General features: G+C 49.0%; 1 protein-coding gene across 1 annotated transcript in view; it reads left to right on the plus strand.

Moving 5' to 3' along the window:
- LRP1 (LDL receptor related protein 1) overlaps window positions 1–13,400 on the plus strand; it is a 491,602-nt gene that overhangs the window by 437,939 nt on the left and 40,263 nt on the right. Inside the window, exons 70-76 of the mRNA XM_015409543.1 lie at window positions 4,038–4,144; window positions 5,334–5,466; window positions 6,378–6,497; window positions 8,165–8,287; window positions 10,427–10,570; window positions 10,810–10,944; window positions 11,305–11,424. Coding sequence (XP_015265029.1) covers window positions 4,038–4,144; window positions 5,334–5,466; window positions 6,378–6,497; window positions 8,165–8,287; window positions 10,427–10,570; window positions 10,810–10,944; window positions 11,305–11,424 — 882 coding nt within the window. The remainder of the gene's footprint in view (window positions 1–4,037; window positions 4,145–5,333; window positions 5,467–6,377; window positions 6,498–8,164; window positions 8,288–10,426; window positions 10,571–10,809; window positions 10,945–11,304; window positions 11,425–13,400) is intronic.

Genomic DNA, 13,400 nt, shown 5'->3' on the forward strand with positions numbered 1-13,400 from the left:
AAAAGAAAAGGAGAAAAAACCAATAGTTTGAGAAAAATTGGGGGGGGGGGGGGATCTCAGCTAACATTCTGCCCTGCACTGTTTTTCCTACCTGACATAGCCTCAAGGAACTACCTGTTCTGGGGGAATACATTGGGATACCTGTATTTTTATCCCAACAAGACAAATAGCTGCTTAGAGTCGTTTCAGGATGAGAAAATGAGGGGGGCTTTACTCTGCACCAATGCTGCCTCCAAGCTATGGAGTCCTGTGAACAAAAATTCTACTTTGTGAGCTCCTGGCATTAAAGTTGTGAGCAAACGATTTGGCTACTGCATAAATTTGCTTGCTCTGGAGCCATCCTTCCTGAGCTAAGACAAAAATGTGTGAGCCAGAGGCTAAAAAAACTGTGAGCTAGCTCACACTAACTCAGCTTAGAGGGAACATACCCCAGGCCTCATCTAAACTGGATCCCCCTGTGTGCCTTGTAATTTGATTTTTAAAAACACTGGGAACTCTGGACACAGAAGTTCTAGTGTCTCATCTGGTTTTGCCTCACAAACATGCCATTGTGATTTTTACTACTCCGTCCTAAATCATTGATTTGTGAACGTCCTAAAATTCAGTCAAGCAGTTAGAACTTCATGTTTGACTCTTCTCCCTCTGCTTTAAAAGCTGCTACCGTCCGTAGAGAAAGATGTTCAGTCTCTGTCATCACTTTTGACACATGAACTTGGCTCACATGGGTTGGTCCCAGTGGTAGAAGACAAAAAAAAAGGCCGTCCCGATGAGAGCCAATGGTTGATAAGAAGTAAATTCCATACGACTGGCTTGGCCTCTCACGTGACAATTGCAGCCATACCTGAGAGAAATCATGAGACGCTGAGGTAGTTCCATACCTGGGCAGGCCTCTGGCAAAGGTTTTAAAAGGGGCCTCTGCCACTGCTCGCCCCCTCCGACTCCCCCCCACCCCTGCGGAGTCTAGCCAGTAGCCTTCTCTCAGCGGGTTCTTTTTTTTTCCATGTCGTGTTATTTGAGTTTGTACCATTTCACCTCATCTTATGTTTTTCTCCATTTTCACACTGTCGTATCGGGGCTTGCAGAGGTAGGTTTCTGTCAACAATATATTTCCCCCTTCCCCTTTAAAGCCTTAATTGTGTTGAAAGGAAAAACAAAATAAGAATGCTTTGAGGCTTTATCTGCATTCCCATGTATCCCTCTCCTCCACCCCCACCCCGAACTGAATGGAGGGGGCTTCTGTGCGTGGCATTTGCTTGGCTCCTTGACTTCCACCCCTCTTCCCGACAAACCAGGCTGCTCACTATCCCCACCTACCCCCTTCCTTTCTAATGCTTCTGCTGTCTCCACCTTGGAGGAATCAGAAGGTTTGGGAAATGGTACATGAGTCCTCTCCGAAAGGATGAGATGATGGGGCAGTTGCAAGCAAGCATACATTCAGTCTCTTCTTAGCCTGTGCATTGCATTTCCAGTGGGCACTGAGTGGGGGCAACCCATGAGAAAACTTTGCAGTTATCTGGCATTTCTGCATTCAGACCAACAATTCTAGAAGTATCCCCCATGTCTTCTTGGCCAAGTATGCTTCCCAACCAATCAGTCACCTTCCCTAAACCCTAGGAGGTTTTCGGGGCACAAATAGGTACATATTGACATGAGAAAACAGATCTTGAATTCTACAGTGTTGTGGCTTCAAAGTCCACAATTCACATTTTGTCCCAGCCATGAATTTACTAGGAAGCCTTAGGAAAGTCAACTCTCTCTTCACTTTGCTCCTGTAATATAGGAATAGTACCACTGCCTTGCCTGATAACGTTGTCCTAAAGTTATTGAGACGATGTGAAGGGCTTGAACATTCCAAGACCTGTACAAATACTAAAACCGATTTCACACAAGCAGCTGTGCCGCCCTCGCGCTCCCCTTTCCTCCGATTGCATTAGTCAGTTTCCCACTACTTGCTACATGGCCATGTTTTGACCGATTTCTGCACCACCACCTGCCTTGCTTAGTTTCTGCAGACAGGAGCTCTTATCCCAGCCTGGTACAGTACATTATGGCAGTCGCAAGGCTGCCACAGAAAACCACAGTTACGTGCCGCCGCCTCCTTCTCTATTTCCGGCTCTGACGTGTGAGGGTGGCACAGCTGCTTGTGGGAAATCGGTCTAAGTGTTTTGATTACTTGCAGTGCTCTTGATAGAACTAAGGGCTCAGGAGATGCATTGCTGGTTGGAATGAATTGGAAGAGGTGTAACCAACCATGACAAGATAAAGGCATTAAGGGCTTGCTTCCACAACTCATATAAATTGAGAGTTGCATTGTTCTCTATGTGAGGTGGAGCTTCCAGTTCCCGAGGGAACATTATGTAACCTCTGAATCATATAAGATATTTTATAAGGGATTGGGACTGGAAACCACCACCACCCGCCTTGCTTAGTTTCTGCAGGCAGGAGCTCTTATCCCAGCCTGGTGCAGTACATTATGGCAATCGCAAGGCTGCCACAGAAAACCACAGTTACGTGCCGCCTCCTCCTCCTCTATCTCCAGCTCTGACGTGGCTTACTTAACAAACGACATGACACCACACTTGTGAGTTTCCCCACCTTCACAGAGACAGCCAGTTAAGTGGAGCAGAGAATACATGACGAAATCTTGCAAATCTAAGGCTTACGGAGGAGAGTGGAGAAGGGGACACATGACTGCCGTTTTCTGTGGCAGCCTCATGTCGGGCAGAACAGATGATTTTACCTTCAGTCCTGACAGGTTAACCTTTGACCTGTAGATGGTATAAACGAGCCCTCACGCTCCCTCCTGGCCCAACACTGCAAATAGGGGTTGCCAGGTCCTACCTGGCAGTTAGCGGGGGGATCTTTGGTCCTTTCTGGGATCTTCTGCACACGTGGAGCCCATTGACATCATGCGGAAGTGATGTCATCGTGTCGCTGCTGTCGGGGGTGTGTGATGCTCTAGAAGAAGGAGAGGAAGAGATTGGATTTATACCCCGCCCTTCACTACCCAAAGGTGTCTCAGAGCGGCTTACAAAATCCTTTCCCTTACCGCAGAGAATACATGACGAAATCTTGCAAATCTAAGGCTTACGGAGGAGACTGGAGAAGGGGACACATGACTGCCGTTTTCTGTGGCAGCCTCATGTCGGGCAGAACAGATGATTTTACCTTCAGTCCTGACAGGTTAACCTTTGACCTGTAGATGGTATAAACGAGCCCTCACGCTCCCTCCTGGCCCAACACTGCAAATAGGGGTTGCCAGGTCCTACCTGGCAGCTAGCGGGGGGATCTTTGGTCCTTTCTGGGATCTTCTGCGCACGTGGAGCGCATTGACATCATCCGGAAGTGATGTCATTGCGTCGCTGCTGTCGGGGGGGTGATGCTCTAGTTTTGGGGCAAAACTCTATGGATTGTAGCCAATTTTACCATAGAGTTTTGCCCAAAAACTAGAGTGTCGGCGACAAGATGATGTCATTTCCAGGTGATGACATCATGTTGCCTTTTGGGCCAGTTGGGGGCGGGATTTCCCTCGTTAGCCAGTTGGCTAGCAGCAGGGAAGTGCCCTGCAAAAGCAGGGGTTCCCCAGACCCAGGTGGGGGTCTGGTAACCCGAACTGCAACACTGTTACAGGGATACAGGGAGATGTTTCTTTAGGTATTAACCAGCCACCGCAGGTCTTCTGCTGATTCACAAATGCAGTACATTGGCTAGGGAAGGTGCCACAATCTACCAGGAGCTGTGAGTTTAGCAAAATGAGTTTATGCCCCCAGAGGCCTATTTCCTCCCCAAAGATCTGTGGCTTTACCTGTCCTCCCTCATTCCTGTGTTGAAATCGAGCCATCTTCCAAAGAACTCTCTGTGCTTTGGTATAATTACAAGAAAGCATTCTGCTAGGAACAACTTGTACCTATCCACTGGTGCCGCTGGGGGTGTGCAACAGCGTTACCCTCCCCGAATTAGACAATACCCAAGTCCTTGCTCCTCTGCTGCCTGTGACCTTCCAGCTCCCTCACCCCCTGCGTTCTCTCTCCCGACAGAACCCAGACCGTGCTCTGAAAGCGAGTTCTCCTGTGCCAACGGGCGTTGCATCGCCGGTCGCTGGAAGTGCGATGGAGACCACGATTGTGCCGATGGGTCTGATGAGGTAAGAAGAAAGCCGGCAAAGGGGACAAGGTGGGGCAGAACCAGACTCTTGCCCGCTGTGGTATCTTGCGGAAGGGAGCGCCACACGTGAGCTGCCAAAGACGTGGAGAACCCGAAGCGATTTGAAAGCTTCCACTTGTTTTTTGGACCGGGCTGCAGTTGGCTTGAAGTCTTTTAATGTAATTAAACAGGACACGAGTTAAGGGAAAACCCAGAAGCTGAAGAATTTGTAAGAGCTCTCATGATAAAAAAAAAATACGGGGTACTTTGCATTGCAAACCTATGTAGAGTTACTCTAGTCTAAGATTGTGGTGGGTTTGCCAGGTCCCCTCATTGCTCCGGTGGGGGGACTGGGGAGGTGTTCCAGGACATCATCACAATGGGGACACCACGTGGGGATGCTCTGGCTTGAGGGCAAGACTCTATGGTAAAGCCAGCTTAAAAGTACCCCCGCTCAACATCCCGGTATGACATCACTTAAGATGTTTTTGTCCTCGCATATCTTAAAACATCTTCATCACGTTCAATGGCCAACGTCCCCGGTATGACATCACTTAAGATGTTTTTATCTTTGCGTATCTTAAAACATCTTCATCACGTTGAAAAGGTGTGTGCGTGCATGCACGAAAGCGCATACCTTGAATAAACCTTTGTTGGTCTTAAAGGTGCCCCTGGACTCCAAATTTCTTCCACTGCACTGTAAGAACATCATCTGAATAACTGTCCTCCTGCTGTATAATCTTGGGGAGGTGTTCCAGGACATCATCACAATGGGGACACCACGTGGGGATGCTCTGGCTTGAGGGCAAGACTCTATGGTAAAGCCAGCTTAAAAGTACCCCCGCTCAACATCCCGGTATGACATCACTTAAGATGTTTTTGTCCTCGCATATCTTAAAACATCTTCATCACGTTACATGTTAATTTGCTGTTCAGCCTCTGTCTATAAGTTTGAACTCTTACCTTCCATTCCAACATAGTTGAAAAGGTGTGTGCGTGCATGCACGAAAGCGCATACCTTGAATAAACCTTTGTTGGTCTTAAAGGTGCCCCTGGACTCCAAATTTCTTCCACTGCACTGTAAGAACATCATCTGAATAACTGTCCTCCTGCTGTATAATCTTGCTTAGTCTTTCTGACCTACCAAAGGAGGGCTCGGTAACCGTGTTTCCTTCCTTTGCTCCCTGCAGAAAGAATGCAAGCCGCGCTGTGACCACGACCAGTTCCACTGCAGGAACGGTCACTGCATCCCCCTGCGATGGCGCTGCGATGCCGATGCTGACTGCATGGACGGCAGTGACGAGGAGAACTGCAGCACCAGAGGTAAAGAACGTCTTCACGACTCCCTCCTCCCCAAGAGACGATGGTACTGGTCTCGTTACACTTAGTGCCAAGGCAACCGTCACGAAGGCAGAACTGGAGGGATGGTGTCTGTATGTGCAGCTGTCAGTAACGGTGCACGGGTACTCTGAATGTGCTCCAAAAGAACCCTTGGCAGTCAGGAACAGTATTGGGATGTTTGGCTTATACAGCAGAGCTTGCCCGGTCATAGAAGCACGATATTGAGTGTAGTAAACAAATCTCCCAAGCAGTTTATTGCATAAAGTAAAACATATTTATTCAAGTAGATTCAGTTCAAATTCAGCTTGCAGTTCAAGGAAACAGAGAAGCCTAACCGAAAGAGTACTTTCCCTATCACGAGTGGCCAGCTAAATCTGGCATCATGTATGTGGAGGTATGAGGGCATTGTTTCCACAGGAGAGACCTGTCGAGACACATGTGACTCCATGAATTGCCATGTGAAGAAAGAGGGAGAACAAAGAACACACAGAGAGAAGAGGGGTCAAAGGGCAATTCCCAGGTTAAGGCAAAGAGAGACATCCCATTCAAGAAGATAACACTCGAACACACTTAGAGTGGTGTAGCGCCCCTAGAGTCCAGGCATGCTGAGTTGCTCACTCCAACAGACAGCTTATCTATAGGAGTTTACCTGTAGGGGACTATTCAAAGAGAGACACCCCATTCAAGAAGATAACACTTGAACACACTCTAGCGCCCCTAGAGTCCAGGCATGCTGAGTTGCTCACTCCAACAGACAGCTTATCTATAGGAGTTTACCTGTAGGGGACTATCGGTAGGACTCACTGTTGATGACAATTCAAGTTCTTTGCTTTCATGGTTCAAATGAGGCAACCCCCGGACTGACCCACTGTGGTATGTTTCCCACTGTCCAGTGAGGACCTGCCCTCTGGATGAGTTCCAGTGCAACAACACCCTGTGCAAGCCACTGGCCTGGAAGTGTGATGGGGAGGATGACTGTGGCGATAACTCCGACGAGAACCCCGAGGAATGCTGTGAGTGTCCCCAGGTTCTTGGGAAACTCTCCCCAACCTCCCTCTTCCCTTCCCCATCTCTCTGTCGGCTCAGAAGGCTGGAGACTTGCATGCTCTCCCATACCATGGCTTGGTATCTAAGTAGGCTTCACTGTGTCATCCAGGCAGGAATTAGGGCCCTCTTCCCACCGAGTCTGGCTTCGAGGGGGTGGAGGGAGATAAGGTGGTTTCCAAGGCTTTCTAGGGCTGGAATTCAAGGGGCCTGGAAGTCTTGGGTGAAGAGTGGGGTGCCATTAACTTTGGTGGGTACTGAAATGTAGGGAACTTGGGTTTAGAGATGATCATCAAACAGAGGCCAGCTTTGTGGGAGGAGGGAAGGGAAAAAATTGTCACAGATTATATGAAAATTGCAGGTTTTCGAAACTGACACGCAGTAACACCACATTTCCTAGGTCCCTTAAGTTGGAGGAAGGTTCCTTTATCTGGAGGAGGCCTTCCAACTTGGCTGAGATGAGGGGTGGGATTAGGGTTGCCAGAACCCCCTGCTTAGAATGCCCCGCCCGTGCCTCTAGTTTCCTGACGCTGCTCAGAGTGGCAGCAGGAGACAAAAAAAAAAAAAAATGACCGTCAGGCCAATGGCGCAATTTCACTTCCAGGGGAAACAGAAATGTCAGTGATCTCTAGGAATTGCCAAAAACTCTGTGGTTTTACCATAGAATCTCTGGCAATTCCTTGAGAGGCATGACATCCCTTCCATATTCCCCCCCCCCCAAGGTGCCATCATGCTGTCACTGATGGCTGCCCCCCATGTCCCAGTCTGGCAACCGTAGGCAGGATACAGGCCAATAACTTCACATGCAGCTTTCTCCTAATTGGAATTAATTCTCCCCTGGTAGTCTAAAAAGCCATTAATATACTTTCACGTTTTGAAAGATAATTTCTAGCCAACCGGGCTCAGCATGCAAATGTGCATATCCGAATAAAGCAATCAGCTGTCCTTAGATCCTATTTATATTTCTGGTGGCCAGCCACCAAATTTTATCATACTGAATATTCGCAATTTATGGCTCTTACCTACTTCCATATTTATAAAACCAAGAACACATTCTGCACCACAGATAAGCATGTGAGGATTAATTGTGGGCTGGCCCGTAGCTAACGTGGGGCCCGGCCCCCTAGTGTTTCTTCTGGGCCCCCTCCTTTCCGGGCTGACCCCAAAGTGCCCCAACTTGCCGCCTGCATTGTGCTTTGATTTAATTAGCTGGTGCCCCCCCCAAGGCCCCCTCCCGAAAAATTCCCTAGCTACGGGGCTGATTGTGGGGTGCATTTCCCCACATGTAGCTCTCCAGAATGGAGAAAGTGAAGGGCACTGCATGCACTAGATCCACATTGGTCGATGAAGCGCATTATACGTGCAAGAGAAAAAGCTGAGAGCACCCAGAGGAAAGCAGCTGGCATGCTGGGACAGCCCGGTTCTCTGGCAACATCCTCTTTCTGCAGACTCCCCCTATTCATTGGCTCCAGGGGAGGGGTCCAGCACTGAAGTGGGTGCCGAAGGTGTATGGGGGGGTAGGGAACAGGTTGTCCCCCCCCCACTCTCCCCGTAGGTCACAGTTAGCCGTTTGCATTTCCATGTCTCTCCGGCTCCCCCTTCCACTCTGACCATTTGTTTCTGTTTGCTGGTGCAGTGAAATTCCACTGTCCCCCCAATAGACCGTTCCGCTGCAAGAACGACCGCGTGTGCCTCTGGATCGGTCGCCAGTGTGACGGCATCGACAACTGTGGCGACGGCACCGACGAGCTGTACTGTGGTGAGTGTCTTCCTCCTCCGTTGCTCCCTGGAGGTAGCCAGAATCCTTGCAGATCTTCCGACCACCAGATCAAGTCTTCAAAACTGTACCACACCTGCTTTATGTACTCATTATGACTAGTTTTCTCACTCTTGTACTGGTCTAGTTTATTATATGCTTGGATGTCTTGCATTTTTAGGCCTTCTTTGAAGATACTTCCTTTTTCAGTGCGATACTGTCTTTTGGTGCCCTGACCTGGATAGCGCAGGCTAGCCAGATCTCGTCAAATTTAGGAAGCTAAGCAGGGTCGGCCCTGGCTAGTATTTGGATGGGAGACCTCCAAGGAATGCCAGGGTTGTTATGCAGAGGCAGGCAATGCCAAACCACCTCTGAGCGTCTCTAGCCTTCCACCACCACCACTGTCTATTGTCTTTTATTGCTGAAGACATCCTGGTTTTATAGGTTCGTTTTAACGTGTTGAAAACTGCCTCAGTTTTGTAAGAGGCGGGGTGTAAATATAGTAAAATATAGTCTAAAAACCCAATATATTAAAGTGTCCCAGGCTCTAGAGTGCTGTCCGGCCCTCATCCCACCAGTTCTAAGTCATGAGTACCTGTTCCCGTTTGTAGCAGAGGAGAGCAGAAGCAGAGAGTCAGTGTGGTGTGGCGGTCAGGGTATCAGACTAGGATCTGGGAAACCCAGGTTCAGATCCCCACTCTGCCTTCGAAGCCTGGGACAGTCGCACACACTTAGCCTAGCTTACCTCACAGCGCTGTTGTGAGGATAAAATGGAGGGGAGGGGAGAAGAATGATGCAAGCCGCTTTGGGTCTCCGTGGAAGAGAAAGGCAAATAAATAAGTAAACACCCCAGAGCAGCTAAAGCAGAACTTCTGACGGCTGAGATAACTTCATCCTTATACCCCCAAACTGTTGGTTTTTAGGGGTGGGTAAGACAAAAAAAAAGGAGCTGCGGTGGCTCAAGTGGTTAAGACGCTGAACTGCAGGCTGTGGAAGGTCGGTAGTTTGCAGTTCGAGACACGGGTGCCGCGTGACGGAGTGAGCTCCCGTCTCTAGTTCCAGCTCCTGCCAACCTAGCAGTTTGAAAGCAAGAAATTGCAAGTAGATAAATAGCTACCACTTCGGTGGGAAGGTAACAGCGTTCCATGCGCCTTGGTGTTTAGTCATGCCGGCCACATGACCATGGAAACGTCTTCGGACAGCGCTGGCTCTTCGGCTTTGAAACGGAGATGAGTCGGATTCGACTGGCTTTCGAGCAAGGGAACCTTTACCTTTAAGACAAGACAAGCCGTGACCTGGATAGGCCAGGCTAGCCTGATCTTGTCAGATCTCAGAAGCTAAGCAGGGTCGGCCCTGGCTAGTATTTGGATGGGAGACCTCCAAGGAATGCCAGGGTTGCAACAGAGAGGCAGGCAATGGAAAACCACCTCTGAACATCTCTTGCCTTGCAAAACCCTGAAAATATTGGTATTCCCGAATATTCCCGAATACCAGTTTTGGTATTGTATTGGTATTCAGGTAAATATTCAGGAAACCTGAATTTATTCAGCTCCATTATATCCTATGGGGACCATTCCCGTAGGGTATAATGGAGAATTTCACTCGCCGAGTCGCGCTGCAAGTGAACTCAGAATACAGTCTCTTTAAATGCCTTTTAGCTGCACCTGAATAAAAGCCAGATAATATAGGCTTTTATTCAGGCATGACTATTTTGGTAGTTGAATCTGATGTCTAATCTGTATTCAGCTGAATAAATACCCCCCAATATACTGATAGGGCATTTTTCAGGTATTTATTTGGCTCGGTATACCAAGAACACATTCCTAGAGAGAACTCACAGCTTCCCACTCAGTTCTCTTTGGTTCATGCACCTGGGGTTTTCCTTCATTGAAAGGAGACCAGTCTAGAGCAGTAAATCATTCAGAGGCGCAACAGGAACCCTCCTCTGGATGTGGATAACTCATCTGCCCACTGTGACTGAATGATGCATTCGTATTTATTACCAAGATGTGTTGTTTTCCAGATTTTCTGTATCTTGCTCCTTTGAGGGGAGGGGAACTAAAGGGACAGGTGGAGTACCCGGTTCTCTGACTTCGCAGCCGACTTTCCTTGTTTCTCACTGTCTTCTCTGCAACCACACAGAGTCACCCACTAGCAGGCCCAGGAACTGCAGCCACGAGAAGAATGAATTCCACTGCCACAACGGGAAATGCATCGGGGCTGAACTGCGCTGCAACTTCTTTGATGACTGCGGGGACGGGTCCGACGAGGACCGTTGCTTGCTAGGTGAAAGGAATGAATCACTGAAGTACCAATAGCCCCGGAAAGCAGAAAAGCTGCTTGTGGGCTGAAGGGGGGAGGACACTGGGAGTGGGGAGGGGGATACTGCAAGCTGGGCTCGATGAACACCTACGGGGCGGTAGGCAGATCAAATGCTTGCTTCCCACCCACCTCCAGCTGTTCCCCTGCCTCTCCAGTTGGTGCTGCGCGGTGCTGGATGGTCCGTTACCGTTTTCTGCTTGCAGATCTCAAGACGTATGGCTGTCACACCAATGTGACCATGTGCGGCGACGAAGCCAAATGCATGCAGACCCGCTCAGCTGTGTACTGCACCTGCCGCGGCGGCTTCCAGAAAGTCACAGACAAGAATTCTTGCCAAGGTACCGGGCTTCAACCAGACCAGACCTTAGCCAGTCACTGTAACCATACAGCAAAGCCACCTGGAGAAGAAAAACGCACTGCAAAACATGTCTGGCAAGAGTTAGATGGGGGAACGAGGCAAAAACATATTTCTCAGAATTCTAATAGTGTAATGCTGAGAGTTAGTTCTGGCATTTCTCAGGTTTGGCTTGGAGTGCTGTAGAAAGTATAGCCAGAGATCTAGCTGGGCAGAAGAAAAATTGATTGTCACTACAGGCCAGGATAGTTCCACAAAACCACTTCTGCACCTCTAAGAACGTAACCATCTGCAGACTTTTGCGATTTGCATGGAAATACTGTTTCTGTTCTGCCCTGCACAGATATCAATGAATGCCTGAACTTCGGGGTTTGCTCTCAACTCTGCAACAACACCAAAGGGTCATACATGTGTACCTGTGCCAAGAACTTCATGAGGACCCATCATATGTGCAAGGCAGAAGGTACCAGCAGCGTGTCTAGGAGGAGTGTTATTTCAGAGCCAGTGCCTTGTGTGCGTCTGTGTGTTTGTATACCTGTGGTATTCAAGAGACACAGATGGGACGGCAGCGCTTGGCAACGATACACAGCTTCCCTCATGACCGCATGGGAGCATCCAGCCAATATCCTATCAGGTGGTCTTGCAGAAAAAGGAATGGGTGTCTTCTCGATCCTTGTTTTTTGAGACAGAGAAAATGCAGGGGAAATCGGGGGATGCCGCGGGTCAAAATGCCGCCGCGCAGCAAGTAGTGGGAAATTGACGGATACAATCGGGGGACAGGGAAGAGCGAGGGTTGCGCGGCTGCTTGTGGGAAATCGGCCTGAGCCTTTTGACAGCATTCATTTCGCTTTGGAAATCGCCTTGCTCCGAGGACAGATTCTATTTCTTTAATTTCCCATCCCTTGGGAATGTCCAGATGAGTTAATCTGCATGCATTATACATACGTGCTTTGCCTGTTCTCGCTCTCAGTCAGAATTCTGTTTTATTATTGATGCAAGCGCTTCCTGGAAATAAAGAGTCAGAATTGCCTTTAATTTCCCTTAATCGTCATAATTACCGTCAACTCTGCACAAACGTGCTCCCCCCCCCCCGCTCTCCTTCCCACGCTCTAGAGGTTTTCAGTATTTTCAATTGGAAATGGTTCACGCATTGAAAGGCAGGCTCCATCAAGACAATTCGGGTTTCGGAATCGAACTAATTAGAATTCAGCCCCAGTGAATCTTGGGGTGTTTTGTGGTTTGAAGCGACAGGAAGCACGCAGAATCTAAGGTTTGGAACTATATCGGACATAATCTGAGGATGCTATGAACAACCGCCATTAGATAAAAGCATGGTTTCTACACCATGGTTGGTGTTCCTGAGCATATCCGCCCCCCCAAAAAAACCCCTTAATCTGTTGAGCGAAAAATCAGTCTACAACATAGGAAATAAAATGTGAGTTGTACCATTCCAGTTGGAGGGAAGGAAGCATGGTAGAGCCCAATCTCACCAGCTCTTGGAGGTTAAGCAGGGCCAGGACTTGAATGTGGGACCACCATATTTCGTAGAAAAAGAGGTTCAGCTCATTAGCATAACTCATTAGCACAACTCGTTTGCATATGTCACACACCCTGACATAACCGGAAGTGTGTCAGAAGGCAACACCCACCACTCAGGCTCCACTGGACTCTTTTGGATTGCTAGCTATTGGGGGGGGGGACGTGCAGTTCTGTCCTCACAGAGGAGAGAGAGCTTCTACCTGAATAAAGCTTGGTCAAAGGTGCCACTCGACTGTTTTGGACCGGGGGGGGCGGGGGGTCTCTGCAGCTTACCTGGCTGCTTCTTGCTCTGACTGAGGGCAGGGCTGCGGGGCGCGGGGGGGGGGGCAAACCACTGTGGGGAGGGGCCATGGCTCAGGGGAAGAGCCTCTGCGTGTCATGCAGAAGGTCCCAGGTTCAGTCCCTGGCATCTCCAGTCAAATGGTCTTCCTCTCTGCCTTCTCACTCTCTCCCCAGCGTGAAATCACTGCTTGATACGAAAACCAGCTCGGTCCCTTTGAGCCAATCATTCTCTCTTGCCTCCTAACTTGTCTCCTAACAGCTACAGTTGCCAACTCTAGGGCAACTCCTCTCCCTCCCCCTCCCCGCAACAGACACCCTGTGAGGTAGGTGAGGCTGAAAGAACTCTTTCAAGAACTGCCTTTGAGAGAACAGCTCTCAAACAAAGGATGCAGGATATTCAACGTCAAAATGACATTAATAAAGTACCGGAATTCTTGACTGCAGGACACACAAAATATAAGGTACCTTTCTCAACTGGAGATTCTGGCCCAACGGAGGGCATTTTCTCTAGCCAGATGGCGAGCACTCCCCTCCGCAGTGTTAGATGGGTGTTTTAGAAAGACTCCCATGCATGAGAGGGTTTGTCCCTGTGGGGATGGTGAAGTCGAAACAATCGAA

This window comes from Gekko japonicus, unplaced genomic scaffold (assembly GCF_001447785.1).
Source record: "Gekko japonicus isolate JY-2015 unplaced genomic scaffold, Gekko_japonicus_V1.1 scaffold1353, whole genome shotgun sequence".
Lineage (NCBI taxonomy): Eukaryota > Metazoa > Chordata > Lepidosauria > Squamata > Gekkonidae > Gekko > Gekko japonicus.